This window comes from Mobula hypostoma, chromosome 2 (genome assembly GCF_963921235.1).
Source record: "Mobula hypostoma chromosome 2, sMobHyp1.1, whole genome shotgun sequence".
Classification (NCBI taxonomy): domain Eukaryota; kingdom Metazoa; phylum Chordata; class Chondrichthyes; order Myliobatiformes; family Myliobatidae; genus Mobula; species Mobula hypostoma.
The window spans coordinates 120,018,592-120,035,509 of record NC_086098.1 but is presented as its reverse complement, the minus strand read 5'-3'; the positions used below and the strand labels follow the sequence as shown (position 1 = coordinate 120,035,509).

General features: G+C 41.5%; 1 protein-coding gene across 1 annotated transcript in view; it reads right to left on the bottom strand.

The window, feature by feature from the left end:
- The window catches only part of LOC134357440 (dynein axonemal heavy chain 8-like), a 1,088,497-nt gene that overhangs the window by 438,805 nt on the left and 632,774 nt on the right, over positions 1-16,918 (bottom strand). The window contains exons 45-46 of the mRNA XM_063069028.1: positions 9,289-9,476; positions 6,038-6,124 (exon numbers count right to left, since the gene is read on the bottom strand). Coding sequence (XP_062925098.1) covers positions 6,038-6,124; positions 9,289-9,476 — 275 coding nt within the window. The remainder of the gene's footprint in view (positions 1-6,037; positions 6,125-9,288; positions 9,477-16,918) is intronic.

The window sequence follows — 16,918 nt, the reverse complement described above, 5'->3', positions numbered from 1 at the left end:
ACCCCGTGTCCATAACATATCATAAGCTTTCTGCACATCAAACTGCTAGCACCGATTCGATTCTCTGTCTCTGGAGACAGCTTATCCACTGATGTCTACTATAAGCCTACTGACCACAGCTATCTGGACTATTCCTCTTCTCATCCTGTCTCTTGCAAAAGTGCCATCCCCTTCTCAGAATTCCTCCGTCTCCGCCGCATCTGCTCTCAGGATGAGGCTTTTCATTCCAGGACGAGGGAGATGTCGTCCTTTTTTAAAGAAAGGGGCTTCCCTTCCTCCACTATCAACTCTGCTCTCAAACGCATCTCCCCCATTTCACACACATCTGCTTTCACTCCATCCTCCCGCCACCCCACTAGGAATAGGGTTACCCTGGTCCTCACCTACCACCCCACCAGCCTCCGGGTCCAACATATTATTCTCCGTAACTTCCGCCACCTCCAACGGGATCCCACCACAAACCACATCTTTCCCTCCCCCCCGTCTCTGCTTTCTGCAGGGATCGCTCCCTACGCGACTCCCTTGTCCATTCGTCCCCCTCATCCCTCCCCACTGATCTCCCTCCTGGCACTTATCCGTGTAAGCGGAGCAAGTGCTACACATGCCCTTACACTTCCTCCCTTACCACTATTCAGGGCCCCAAACAGTCCTTCCAGGTGAGGCGACACTTCACCTGTGAGTCGACTGAGGTGATATACCGCGTCCGGTGCTCCCGATGTGGCCTTCTATATATTGGCGAGACCCGACGCAGACTGGGAGACCACTTTGCTGAACACCGACGCTCTGTCTGCCAGAGAAAGCAGGATCTCCCAGCGGCCACACATTTTAATTCCACATCCCATTCCCATTCTGACATGTCTATCCATGGCCTCCTCTACTGTAAAGATGAAGCCACACTCAGGTTGGAGGAACAACACCTTATATTCCGTCTGGGTAGCCTTCAACCTGATGGCATGAACATCGACTTCTCTAACTTCCGCTAAGGCCCCACCTCCCCCTCGTACCCCATCTGTTATTTATTTTTATACACACATTCTTTCTCTCACTCTCCTTTTTCTCCCTCTGTCCCTCTGACTATACCCCTTGCCCATCCTCTGGGTTCCCCCCACCCTTGTCTTTCTCCCCGGACCTCCTGTCCCATGATCCTCTCATATCCCCTTTGCCAATCACCTGTCCAGCTCTTGGCTCCATCCCTCCCCCTCCTGTCTTCTCCTATCAATTTGGATCTCCCCCTTCCCCTCCCACTTTCAAATCTCTTACTAACTCTTCCTTCAGTTAGCCCTGACGAAGGGTCTCAGCCTGAAACGTCGACTGTATCTCTTCCTAGAGATGCTGCTTGGCCTGCTGCGTTCACCAGCAACTTTGATGTGTGTTGCTTGAATTTCCAGCATCTGCAAAATTCCTGTTGTTAGCACCGATTCTTTATTAACTTGTGCCTTAAAAATAACAGATTCCAAACTGAACGAGTCCATGGTCATTCTCCCTTTCCGAAATCCAGAATGGTATACAGCTAATTTTCCGTTGCTTTCCACAAAATAAGAAAGCTTTGCTATAACCATTCATTCCATTATCTTACATACATGTGAAGTTAGTGAAATAGGTCTATAACTGGAAGGATTTGATTGATCCTTAAGTGGATAACAATTGCTAATTTCTAGGAAGCAGCAAGTCACCCTACAGTCCATTTTGTATTGAAGAATTTCCAAACCAACATAAGTTTCGAATGTGGTAACCATGTAAACATATTATAACAAACATCTTCTTTCCCAGATTATAGCTGACCAGCACCATTAATAGCCCTTTTAAGTTCAGACAATGTAAATTCAACTTCTAAGCAAGAATTGGAACATTGTATTTTCTCAGCAATCTGAAGATTGCTTGCCAAAACAGTTTCTCTGTAAGACCTCTCTTCTTTACTTAAATTGGCTGAACTACGTACACTAGCATATGTTTTTGTGAGTAATTCTGGTTTTTTTCAGTCTCAGAGTCAGTAACTGCAATTTCCCCCCACCATACAAAACTGGCAATGCATCGAGTTTTCTAATTCCGCCCCCCCCCCCCCACCATTTTCTGTATCAAATCCTGAACTTCCATTACCTGGATTTCTTTCCCAATGCTATCACAGAACATTCTCTAATATATTTTCCTTCTTCTTCTCACTACTTTTCTAACTATAGCTTGAGTTCTTTTATATTGTATGAAAGATGAATTGGAGTAACACAGCCATAACTTTCCTAAAACCTTAGTTCTACTCCTTCACAGTTTTTTTACATGCCCCTGTTCACCAGGGAACAGTTTTCATTTTATTATCTCCCAATGATCTGGGAATTGATTCCTCAGCTATTGGGTTGAGTACAAGGCACAAGGTATTATTATTCAACTTGATATCCTCCAACATCAATGATCAGGAAATCTACCTTCACATAAATCATCACATGCATCCCAATTTTTCTTTTTAAAATTCCATCTGGGGATACACATCTATTCCCATTGTACAGAAAATGGGGAAGTGATCACTCCCCACAGTTGTATCATCATGCACTTCCCAGCTACACATACTTTCTATATCCTCAGATACCAGCGTAAGGTGTACAGCAGAAACAGTATTGTAAATTCATTCATCCTTGTACTCCTACAAACTATTCAAGCACACCACTTTTCTTCCAGAAAGTCTCCCACCACTGTCCCATTCACATTTGTGTCAATACAACCCCACGTAGTACCGTAATGCCCTGGTTAAGATTTCTTCTGCTATGCTGTAGGTATTTCATTTTAGCAGTTTCTGCAAAAGCAGTGTATCCCGCTGGTGGAATGTTTTGGTTTCAGCTAAAGATAAAAAGCCCTGCTGTTCAACTTAGGAATGCTGTGTTAGCCAATTGGAATGGTGGAATCAGGAGAAAGTTCTAGAGAGCGTGGGACGGAGAGAGATTTGTGATAGCTAGTAGTCTGGTTCGAAGCCTTTTTGGTGGGAGCTGTGGAGAGGACAGGAAGGAAAATGCCTCAGAATGCTATAGGAAAGAGAGTCCCTGTTGCAAGAATTGCTTCGTGCGGATGAAAGGCTCCAAGGAGGAAGGGCCAATATTCGTGAGAGAGAGCCCATTTGTTTGAGATGGATTTCAAGTGAAGTTCAGAATGTGGTGTGTGCTTTCATGCAGATTGTGAGTTCAGTGTGTGAGTAAAGACAACTCCAGGATGAGCTCCAACTTTATCTGCACAGTGAACTGGTTTAACTGTAATAAGCCCTTTTATATCTTTTTCTTTTCTCTTTCCTATTAACTGTTTGATGAAGCTGAAATTTATAAATATACCTTGTTTATAATTTTATGCGGTGTATGATCTGTTATTTCTTGCCAACTATGTATGGGCAGTATTTACACAGCACTTGCTCAAATCGTAGTCTCTTTAAAGATCACAATGTTCCCCTTTGGTTGGACCCCACATCATAACAACCATAGATGTACATTGTTTGTAAAAGGTGACCTTCTCACTGCTGAGTCACGTGGCTGTTAGCAGAGCCAGCTAACGAGCCAAGTTTGCATACGAGCCCGCGAGGGGGGCTACATTTGTGGGGGCTCGTCCGAAATTCTTGAATGCTGTATAACTGCTGTTTTAGAATTGATTAAGTGGTCTGTGTGTTTAAGCCTGTGTTTAAACTAGTGTCGGGGAAAGTGGCTAAGGTACTTTATTATGGAGGCTGAAGGGATTAAGGTTTGGTGCGATTCAAAGGGATTATCCATAAAGATTGCTTGTGTTTTGAGCGGGGTGGACGTTTGAATTCCCGATGAATTGTTACTCACAACTGACAGTTGTGTATGGGCATTCACTCAAGTCGTGGTTTCTTTAATTGGAACATCACAACATTCCCGTTTGGTTGGACCCCAAATCATACCATCCCTTTGTTTGTGAAAGGAGGCCTTCTCACCACTGAGTCGTGTGGCTGTTAGCAGAGCCGGCTAACGAGCCAAGTTTACATACGAGTCCTGTGAGAAGGCTGCAGTACTATGAGCATTAAAATCCCCACACCATATTTCCCACTTCCACCCACACTTTCCAACATATCAGGTGTTAACCTTTCACAACGGTTATAAAAAATATCTGTGCTTTATTATTCTTTCTCAAAATTTCAATTACAATTGACTCGTAAACAACTCCAATTTCCAACTCTATGTGTTATCCCATTTTTCAATTGCATCTTATATCATCATAGCCTTGTATCTTAAAACATAGACAAGGTTTCAACCTCAGGTTTATTTGGTAAAACTTCAATAAATTTCTTAAGTTCTTGACCATTAGCTAACAGGCTTCTAACATTCCATTGTAAGATTAGAAAAACACATTGATAACCCTCCTTTGAAGTCTGAAAGATATTTACTCCTTGTAAGGCATCATTAATAACTTCTAGAGTTAACTCTTTTATCTCTGGATGTTTTTCTGCAGCTTTTAATATAATTTTAATTTTTCTGTCCTATTTTAGTTCATGCTGTACAATTTACTGCGTTTGCCATGAAAGTGACAAAACTTTATTAACAATCCAATCATGTACTTTACACACTGCCTTTAATCTATTTCAATTCTGGATATTGATAGGTCCCACTAATACTATCTTCTGTTCTTTCTGCAGAGCCTCTGCATATAATATGCCCATTTCCATCCAAAAACCTGTCAATTCCACAGCTTTCTTATGTAGAGGGCACCCTGCATAGGCAGGGCTATGTTATCCTCCACAATTGCTACATTTTAGCCTAACACCTTCTCCACAATTGCCATAATAATGTTTTCCACTACATCGACCACACTGCTTTTTGCAATGGCCAAACTTCAGGTATTGAAAACATCTCAGAGAGGGTAGCACATAGACTTGAATCATATAACTCATATAACCTAAATTAACCTATCCGGACACTTTTTTCCATCAAATTTAATCAACACCAATAAACTAGCTATCTGTCCTTTCTCAACCATGAAACCCTTTAAACATTTAGCGACAATAACTTTTAGTTATTTACTGCCACTGGTGTTTAGTTGTTACGCCACTGGTGTTTAGGGCAGCAATGAAATATGGTGTGGGGATTTTAATGCTCATAGTACTGCAGCCTTCTCACAGGACTCGTATGTAAACTTGGCTCGTTAGCCGGCTCTGCTAACAGCCACACGACTCAGTGGTGAGAAGGCCTCCTTTCACAAACAATGGGATGGTATGATTTGGGGTCCAACCAAACGGGAATGTTGTGATGTTCCAATTAAAGAAACCACGACTTGAGTGAATGCCCATACACAACTGTCAGTTGTGAGTAACAATTCATCGGGAATTCAAACGTCCACCCCGCTCAAAACACAAGCAATCTTTATGGATAATCCCTTTGAATCGCACCAAACCTTAATCCCTTCAGCCTCCATAATAAAGTACCTTAGCCACTTTCCCCGACACTAGTTTAAACACAGCCTTACTTGTCTATGTTTGCAGGTAGATTGTTTACGAAAGAAAAAAAGTGCAACGGCACTTAACACACATAAACCATGTATCATTTAGTCCAATTTCTAAACCTATAGCTGCTTTACAAAGACTGAACAGTTTCATGAATAAATTCTCCATCACCTATTTTAAGGTGTTAATCACGAGGCAACCAGGACAGACAGCTCTTCTGTAAAATTTGTCAGTCCTCCATCGCTACTGCACTCCTTGTCTCCCCCATGCCCTTCTGAGGCAGAGAGCCAGACTGAGGCATCTCAGTGCCCGAGATCCAGTCATTGTAGCTACTCCCAGGTAGTTTATCCCTCACAATGGTATCTATAGTAGTATACTCATTATTGAGGGGAACAGCCACAGGGGTACACTGTGCTGACTACCTATTCCCCTTCCCTATCCTGATTGTCACCCACATACTTACTTGCCTTCTGTAATTTAGGGGGTGATTAGCTCCCTGTAGCTCCTATCAATCCCCTTCTCATTCTCCCATTTAAGCCAAAGTTCATCCAGGTGCAGCTCCAGTTTCTTAATTTTGATGTAACATCTCAAAAAGTGAAGTATTTCTCTCACCTGTCTATCTGGCACCATCATAGCCACTGTCCTAAATTGAATTTTTAGATTTTCTGGCAATTCTTGGCGTCCAGCATATCCAGGATTCTGGAAGGAAATGGAACGAAAATAGTGTTTCCATAGCATTCTCTATGGACTTATTCTAAACTATGTGATCCACAGAATTTATGTTTACCTTTAATGCTTGATCTTAAAGGATTATCTAGGTAGAGCAGAAAGGAAAGTTGATCACAGAGATGCGTATGTGCGGCAAGACTTGCCTTATTAATCAGATTCATTTTATATAAATGAAAGAAAAATCACAAACCTCTAGAGCAGTACTCTTCCCTTAAATAGGTGGTAAATAAAAATAAACTACAGAAAAGTTTTTGGTGGATGTTGGAAATCTTGAGCAAGATACACAAAATGCTGGAGAAATTCAGCAATACACAGTTGATGATTCAGGCCAAACCCTTCATCAGGACTGGAAAGGAAGGGGGCAGAAGCCAGAATAAGGTGGGGCAGGGGGGAAACAAGCAGGCAGGTCATAGGTGAGACCAGGTGAGGGGGAAGATGTTTAGATGTGGGTTGGGGGATGATATGAGAAGCTGGGAGGCAATAGGTTGAAGAGGTAAAGAGCTCAAGATGAAGGAACCTAATACAAGAGGACAATAGACCCTGAAATAAAGGGAAGGAGGTGGAAAATGAGAGGGAATTGGTGGACAGGCCATGAGGGCAAGAGAGGAGGAGAAGAGGTGAAAGGGCTGCCAGAAAGGAGGAAACCAAAAAAAAAGTGGGACAAAACAGAGGAGAGTAGTTATCAGAAGTTAGAAAAATCGATGTTCATGCCATCAGGTTGGAGACCCACCAGAATGAATATGAAGTGTTGCTCCATAAACGTGCATTTGAACTCTTTTTGGCATTAGAGGAGACTGCTGACTGACAGATTGGTGTGGGAATTGGGAAGTTGAATTGAAATATGTAGCCACAGGGAGATTGGGGAACTGCTTCATTAAGCACCTTCGCTCTGTCTGCCACAACAGCCAGAATTTTCCAGTGATGACCCATTTAAATTCAACTTTCCATTCCCATTCTGACATGTCTGTCCATGGCCTCTTTCTATTGCCACAATGAAGTCAAACTCAGATTGGAAGAGCAACTCCTCATATTCTGTCCTGGTAGCCTCCAACTTGATAGCATTGACATTGATTTCTCTAACTTCCAGTAATCCCCCATTTCCTCACCTCTTTTCTTTTTTTCCCATTCCCCATTCTGATTACACTATCACATCTAATCTTCTCCCCCCTCCAACCCTAATGATTTGCCCATCACCTCCCTCTGATTCCCCAATTCCTTCCCTTTATTCCATTATCCTCTCATATTAGACTCCTTTTTAGCCTTTTACCTTTTTCATCTATTTCTTCCCAGTTTACAACTTCATCCCTCTCCCGCACCTACCCCCTCACCTGGGCTCACCTATTAGCTACCAGCTTATACACCTCCTCCACCCCACACCTTCTTATTCTGACTTCTGCCCCCTTCCTTTCCAGTCTTAATGAAGAGTCTCAGCCTGAAACGGTGACTGTTTATTTCCTTCCATTGATTCTGCCAGCATTTTGTGTGTGTTGCTACAGAAAAGTTCTTTTCTTTTCTTTTCACTGTTAAAGCAATACGATTCAAGGATATTTAAGTAGGATTGAAGATCGTGAAAGAGAAACTTTTTTTTGCAAGCTTGGTATGTATATATTAGCATATCAGTTAACTGCTATGTATAAGATTGTACATCTTCCCTGTCCAGAAGATTTCCTAAATTACTCCACAATATCAGAGAACATAGAACACAGTATGTATGGCACAGGAACAGTTTTTAGGTCCACAATATCTGCGTTGACCATGATGCCAATCTAAAGTAATCTCACATGTATGTACATGGTTTCCATTCTTCCATTCCTTACCAGTTCACCTGACTCCTACATCAGAATGCAAGGGAGTCAACATACCATTTTGGAATCAATTCTGTGTCTAGAGAAACAAGTCTCCTTTCCCTTAAAATAGAATCTCTTATAGTTATTGTTTTCTAGAACTTTTTCCTCTCTTGCCATAGATCTAGACCAAGAACAGACCCCCAGGAGATCCCTCTCACTTTCAGTATTGGGAACTGAATACTGATTAGAGAGCAGGGTAACTTTTAAGGTTTCCTGAGCTGTTGAACTCAGTCTTTGAAGGTCAGTACACCATATGCCTTCCTAACCATTCTATCAACTTGTGCTGCAGCTTCGAGGGATCTATGGACATGGACCACAAGATCCTCTGTTCCTCCACACTGTTAAGAATCCTGCCATTAACCCTGTATTCTGCCTTCAAGATTGACCTTCCAAAGTGAATCACTTCACACACTTTTCCAGATTGAACTCTATCTGTCACTTCTCAGCCTTACTCTGCATATTCTCAATGTCCCATTGTAACCTATGAAACCTTTTAAACTATTCGCAACTTCACCAACCTTCAAGCCATCTGTAAACTTACTTATCTGCTCTTTCACTTTCTCATCCAAGTCATTTATAAAAATCACGAAGAGCAAGGATCCCAGAACAGATCCCTGCGGAACACCACAGGTCATCAACTTCCAGGAAGTATATGCTCCATCTACAATCACCCTCCGCCTTACATGGGCATGCAAATTCTGAATCTACACAGCCTGGTTTCCTTAGATCCTATGCCTTTTGACTTTCTGAATGAGTCTACCATGGGGAACCTTTTCAAGTTTTTTCCTAAAATCCATATATATATTACATCTACTACTCTGCCTTCATCAATTTGTTTTGAAACTTCATTAAAGAATTCAATCAGGCTTGTGAGGTGCGATCTGCCATTCATAAAGCCATGTTGAATATTTGTAACCGGACTGTGCTTCTCCAAATGCTGTATATCCTGTTTCTAAGAATCTTCTCCAATAGTTTGCCTACCACTGACTTAAGACTCATTGTCCTATAAAAAAAGGGCTATCACTATTATCTTTCTTGTACAAAGGAATAACATTTGCTTCCCTCCAATCTATTGGTACTACTCCTGTGGCCAGTGAGGATGCAAAAGCATCGCCAATGTCGCTGCAATATCTTTCTTCACTTTCTGTAGTAAACTGGAGTATATCCCGTCCGGACCCAGCAACTTATCTATCCTAATGTTTTTCAAAAGATCCAGCAAATCCTCTTTTTCTCCGTATCAACAAAGTTTTATCAGCCTTCTGCATTTCATTTCCTATTATTACTTACCATTGTGATAAAAATACCAAATTCTGGATTAAGTGACACATTATCTCCATCAGTGAAGATAAAACTTTTTTTTCTTTCTTTCTTTGCTGTTAGAACAATATATATTTGTTGTGCTGCTACAGATAATACAGGAAGCTCAATTCGATTAAATTCATCAAAACAGCCCCAGGAACCAGATTGTGCTAAACCTAGAACAAAATTGTGAAAGTAACATTTATTTCAAAATTGAATAAGTAAAATTATTTACCTCTAAGCAAATCATTTTATTAATTGCCTGACATTTCATCTGATAATTTAATTTTTCTTTAGGAAATTGAATAGTTTTAAATGCTTAACTTAAAATCGTTTTGATTAACTATAAACAGAGGGAATTAAGTTCAGGTTTGTTTTCTTTCCACTTGACTTTCAACATTGCTGAAGCAAATTGGCAGCTAAGGCCAGGATTTTAAATGAAGTTTAAAGATTTGGTACCCACAGCATTCCTGCCCTCCCCTAGTAACTTAAAATCAGCATGTGGATGGGACAATTGAACCAGTACAGAAGAGCATAAATATTGAAAAGCAATAGTTGAACATTGCAGTCACAAAGCTGACCAAAGGCGGGGAAAAATCAAAATGCTACATGGTAAGCAGGAGGAAGAACCTCAGCGACAGTTTTCTTGACTTGTCTGTACCTAGCTAGACCAGGAAGGAAGGAAGCATATCTACACAGAGCTTTGTTACAGGAAAGCAGCATCCATCAACAGAGACCCCCACCATCCAGGTCATATTCAATTCTCATTGCTGCCATCAAAAAGAAAGTACAGGAACCTCAGGACCCACACCACCAGGTTCAGGAACAGTTATTACCCTTCAACCATCAGCCTCTTGAACCAGATGGGATAGCTTCTCTCAACTTCACTCACCCCATCATTGAACTGTTCCCACAACCTTTAGACTCACTTTCAAGGACTCTTCATCTCATTGTTTTCAATATTTATTGCTTACTTATTTATTATTATGATTTCTACTTTTCTCTTTTGTATTTGCACAGTTGTAGTCTTTTGCACACTGGTTGTCCGCCCTGTTGGGTGTGTTCTTTCATTGATTCTATTAAGGTTATTGGACTTACTGAATATGCCCACAAGTTGTATATGATGACATATGTGTACTTTGATAATGAATTTACTTTGAACTTTGAAATCTAATTCTGAGGAATGAGAATGGGTTCGTTTGGACAATGCTAACTGTAGTTTTAGATTCAGGGCATTTATGGGAAAAAGGAACATTCAGGAATGAAAATACTTAACAGGAAGAAAGCTATTTTTGAAAGTTGTGAAGTTAACTGGCCAAGGTAGAGTAAAATCAAAAACCAGTTGGCACACTGAGAACTCATTTTATCAACGGCAGGAAGGATGAAGATTCAAAGCTTGAGTTTCTCCAAGTTAATGGCCCAGATTTTCCTGCCACTAGTTCTTACCCTTAATGGATCCACTGGTGCTTTCAAGATGGCTTAACAATCAATAGTGAAAGGCTGCAGAGCAAAGCATGCAAAATTGCTATTGATTGTGTTTGGGGGCAGGTTTGATGCAATCCAGAAAACGTAATTTTCTGAAACATGAGCAAAACCATTTCAACAATTTCTTAGTGGGTCTCTTGTCATTTACATATAATTCCTCACTAACAAGTGGAGTGGTACAAGAGGACTCGAGGTCTGTTAGTGCTAATCTGCTGTTTAAAAAAGGAGGAAGGATGCACTGGATACTTGTAGGGCAATTAGGTTAAATTGCACTGAGCAAAGTATTTTATTTTACTGCAGCAGCTTCAGCCAATTCTTGTGATTCTAACTCTATAATTTTGTTAAAGCACATTCAAGATCTTTAAACACCTGTTCTCTTTTATCCATTTACTATTGCTATATTATGGCATAACTGATGTGATTGTGAAAAAGATCCATGGAATGTAGATACCTCCTTTACAAAAAAAATCAACACTGCTTAATCAGTATCTTGTGCTTTAGTCGCATTTCCTTGACCATCCTGGCTGTTGTATTTCAGAATGTAACAACAAAAAATGTGAACTGGCCACATTACACAACCTATACTTTTCATATAAGTTAAACAGTTTACTAAATTATGCCTTGACATATTAAACATGAGTGTAGAAAATACTGTTAGTTGATAAGCTTTAGTTGGATCATCTTGAGTGACAGCTGATCACATTATGCTCTATCTGCTACTCCATACTTTATTGATATTAAGTTAAAAGGTCGTGGTGTCCACCAAGTCAGGAGAGCATTAACAGAGGAGGACTGGGATAACTAATAGACAAACTAAATGAGGAAGAATATAGAACAGGATAGTGCATGAACAATTCTCTTGGACAGAATGCCAAATTAAACTAATCCTTTTCTGCCTGCACATGATCTAAAATTCCTCCATTCCCTGCATATTCATGCATCTATCTAATGGTCACCATTGTATCTGCTATCACCACTCCCCCGGCGGCATGTCCAAGAACCTAGCATTCTTTGTGTAAAAATACGTGTCTTCCACATCTCCTTTAAACTTCCGTCCTCTCACCTTAAATGCACATCCTCTAGGACTTGACATTTCTAACTTCAGAAAATGATCCTGAATACCCTTTTCTCGGCACCTATCCCCTCAACCTCAGACACTCCAGAGAAAGTAACCCAAATTTGTCCAACCTGTCCCTAAACTTTCTAAACCAGGCAGTATTTTGCTAAATGTCTTAGACCATAAGATCATAAGACATGGGAGCAGAATAATGCCATTTGGCCCATTGAGTCTGCTCTGCCATTCCATCATGGCTGATTGATTATTCCTCTCAATCCCATTCTCTTGCCTGCTCTCTGTAACCTTTGATGCTCTGACTAATCATGAACATATCAACCTACACTATAAATACACTGAATGATTTGGTCTCCACTGCTGTCTGGCAAAAAAATCCATAAATTTAACAGTCTCTGGCTAAAGAAATTCCTTCTCATCTCTGTTCTAAATTGACGCCCCTCTATTCTGAGGCTGTGCTCTTTTGTCCTAAACTCACCCACGATTAAGAAGCAGCATCTTCACATCCACTCTGTCTAGGCCTTTCAATATTCGATAGGTTTCAATGAAATTCCCCTACCTCATTCTTTCAAACTCCAGAGCCATCAAGCACTCCTCATATATTAACCCTTTCATTCCTGGTATCATTCTTGCAAACTTCCTCTGAACCTTCTCCAACGCACGCACATCTTTTCTTAGATAAGGGGCTCAAAACTGCTCATAATACTCCATGTGTTCTAACCAATGCCTTATAAAGTCCCAGCATTACATCTTTGCTCTTATATTTTAGTCCTCATGAAATGAGTGATAACAATATATTTGCCTTCCTTAACACTGACTCAACCTGCAAGCTAACCTTTAGGGAATTCTGCACAAGGACTCCCAAATCCTTTTGCACCTCTGATTTTTGAAATTTGTTTCCATTTAGAACATAGCCTACCTTTTATTCCTTCTACCGAAATGCAAGACCAGACGCTTGCCTACACTATCTTCCCTCTGCCATTCTTTGTCCATTCTCCCAATCTGTCTACGTCATTCTGCAGACTCTCCAGTTCCTCAACCCTACCTAGCACTCCACCTATCTTCGTATTGTATGCAAACTTGGCCAGAAAAGCCATCAATTCTGTCATCCAAATTATTGACATATAACATGAAAAGTAGTGATCCCAATAATGACCCCTGTGCAACACCACCAGTCACTGGCTGCCAACCAGAATAAGGCTCCTTTATTCCCACTCTTCACCTCCTGCAAGTCAGCCAATCTTCTATCCTTCCATGGGCTCTTGTTAAGCAGCCTCATCGGCAGCACCACGTTAAAGGCCTTCTGAAAATCCAAGTAAGTAACATCCACTGAAGCTTCTTTGTCTATCCTACCTGTTATTTCCTCAAAAAACTTTTACTATCCACTTTGATATTATTTGCTAGCTTGCTTTCATATTTCATCTTTTCCCTTCTAATGATTTTTAAAGTTGCTCTATGTAGGTTTTTAAAAACTTCCCAATCCTCTATCTTTTCACTAAATTTTGTTTTTGCTTTGTTGTATGCCCTTTCTTTTGCTTTGACAATAGCTTTGACTTTCCTTGTCAGCCACGGTTGTACTATTTGGCCATTTGAGTACTTCTTCATTTTTGGAACACACATGTCCTGCACCTTCTTCATTTTTCCCTGAAATCCATACCATTGCTGATCTGCTGACATCCCTGCCACCAGCTCCTTCCTATTTACTTTGGCCAATTCCTCTCTCATACCACTGTAATTTCCCTTACTCAACTGAAATACTGCTACATCAGACTTTACTTTCAAGTTGAACACAATCATATTGTGATCGCTGGTTCCTAAGGGTTCTTTTATCTTAAGCTCCCTAATCACCTCTGGTTCATTACATAACACCCAATCCAGTATAGCTGATCCCCTAATAGCCTCAATGACAAATTGCTCTGAAAAGCCATCTCTTGGGCATTCAACAAACTCACTCTCTTGAGATCCATTACCAACCTGATTTTCCCAATTGACCTGCATGTTAAAATCTCCCATGAGTACCATAACATTACCCATTTGACTCACCTTTTCTATTTCCTGTTGTAACCTGTGGTCCACCTCCCAGCCACTGTTGGGAGGCCTGTATATAACTGCCATCAACGTCCTTTTACCCTTGCAGTTTCTTAACTCAACCCACAAGGATTCAACATCTTCCGATCCTATGTCACATCTTTCTACTGATTTCCTGCCATTCTTTACCAGTAGAGCAACACCACCCCCTTTGCCTACCTTCCTATCCCTCCACTATAACGTGTAATCTTAAAATGTTCCGCTCTAAACTACAACCATCCTTCAGCCACGTTTCAGTGATGGCCATGACATCATACCTGGCAATCTGTAATATTACAAGAAGATCATCCACCTTATTTCTTATACTATGTGCATTTAGATACACCTTTACTACTGTATTTGCCGTCCTTTCTGACTCTGCATCCCTAATGATTTGATACTCAGCCTGTTGGCTGCAGCTAAGTCCTATCACCTGCCTGCCCTTCCTGACAATCTGACCTCATGCTCTTTACTTTTTTACCATCCGTCCTTTTCTGAGTCCCTTCACTTTGGTTCCCACCCCACTGCCAAGTTAGTTTAAACCCTCCCCAACAGCTCTAACAAACTTGCCCATGAGAATATTGGTCCCCCTTGGGTTCAGGTGTAATCTATCAATTTTGAACAGGTCATACCTCCCCCAGAAGATATCCCAATTATCCAAGAATCTGAAGCCCTGCCCCTTGCACCAGCTTTTCAGGTATGCATTTATCTGCCAAATCATCCTATTTCTGCCCTCACTGGCGTGTGGCACAGGCAACAATCCAGAAATTACTACCCAGGAGGTCCTGCTTCTCAGCTTTCTACCTAGCTCTCTAAATTCACTTTTCAGGACCTTTTTGCTTTTCCTTCCTATGTCATTGGTACCAATATGTACCAAGATATCTGGCTGCTCCCCCTCCCTCTTCAAAATGTTGTGGACGCGATCTGAGACGTCCCTGACCCTGGCAACTTGGTGGCAAAATACCATCCAGGTGTCCCGTTCATGTCCACAGAAACTCCTGTTTGTTCCACTCACTATCGAATCCTCTATCACTACCACTCCCTTCTTCTTTCTCTTTCCCTTCTGCACCACGGACTCATGCTCAGTATCTGTAACCCGGTTGCCATGGCATTCTCCTGGGTGGTCATCCCCCACAAAAGTACCCAAAGTGGTATACTTGTTTTTGAGGGTAATGACCACAGGGGTGCTCTGCTCTAACTGCCTATTTCTATTTCTCCTGACAGTCACTCAGCTACTTGCCTCCTGCAACTTCAGGGTGACTACTTCCTTATAACTTTGATCAATTATATCATCGCTCTCCTGTACAAGCTGAAGGTCATCCAGTTGCTGCTCCAGGTCCCTAACACGGTCTTCAAGGAGCTGCAGTCGGATGCACTTCACGCAGATGTAGTTCCCCGGGAGACTGGGTCTTCCAGTTCTCCAACATCTGGCACGAAGAGCACACCACAGCCATCATAAATGGTACAGTGAGAGGGGAAAAAAAACACAGAGCTGACGTCTCTTCCGAGCTGAAGCCTGTCGCTTCTGCTCTCGCCACTGGCCTGCACCTGACAATAGCCGCTCTGCTTATCCCTTCTGTACTTTTGTATAGTTCGTAGAGCGTACAGAGCTGATAGGCCACATACAACGGATAGACGCTCTTGAAGCTCCCTTTTTAAATAACCACCGCCAACCTGCGAGAAATCCCTCCTGGTAGAGCTCCGTTGACGCCAGTGATAGGCCACGCACTTCATTCTTAATTCCACTGTACCCTTTGTCAGCTCTCTACAGAGTCTACAACTCGATTAATATCTGAGTCATCTGCAAACTTACTAACCCATCCATCTACATTTTTATCCAAGTCAGTTATATCCATCACAAACAACAGAGACCCCAGCACTATTCCTTGCAAAATGTCACTATGATAATATCCTTTCACCACTACCCTTTGTCTTTTATGGGCGCCAATTCTGAATCCAGACTTTGGATCTTATGCCTTTTAATCTTCCTACCATGGGGGACTTCATCAAATACTTTGCTAAAATCCTTGTAGACAAAATCCACTGCTCTAACCTTATCAATCATCATTGTCACCTCTTCAAATCTCAATGAGTTTTGTCATACATAACCTGCCCTGCACAAAGATGTGCTGACTGTCCCTATTCTTCAAAATGCACATAAATCCTATCCATAAGAATCCTCTCTAATAGGTTCCTCACCACTGATGTGACACTCAATGGCCCCTAGTTCACTGGATTATCCCTATTTCTCTTCTTCCTGGACAAAGGAATGACCTTCATTATTTTCCAATCCTCTAGGACCTTGCTTGTCACTAGAAAGGTAAAAATCTTAATTAAGGCCCCAGCAATCTCCTCTCTTGCCTCTTTCAATAACCTGGGGTGGAGATATATCTATCTTAATGTTCTTGAAAGGAGCCAACACCACCTCCATCTTGATCTTATAAATCTGATTTTAGCTTCCCAAACCTTACGTACATTTCCTTTTTCACTAAGTCCATAACCTTCTCTCATCTTCCAAGGTTCCATAACCTTGCACTCCATATCTTTCTTCCATACTGAAAGATGCTGGTCCTGAGCTCTGATACGCCATTTTTTTAAACAACTCCCACATATTAGACGTGGATTTGTCACAGTCTCGACCGTTAATTAGCCATATTTTCCTAATTCCCTTCTCTCTGTGTTGTCCCGGGCTCCTTGATTGTGGCACACTTGATTCTCATCTAAATCTGCAGCATAAATACCCTGGCTTTGCATCCACTCATCACCAGTTCGTTGTTTCAGCCAGTATGGTAGCCGCTTAGGATTGTATATTATACTGAGGTTTGCCTGTGTAACTCTGTCTCTCTGTGTCAAGATAAGCTTTTGCCTGCCACCTGTCTTTCCGTTCATCCTCCTGTTTGCCATTCAGCTCCGACAATGCTCCACATCAAGATAAGTATTGCCTGCCACCTGCCTTTTCCGTTCATCCTCCTGTTTGCTGTTCAGCTCCAGCCA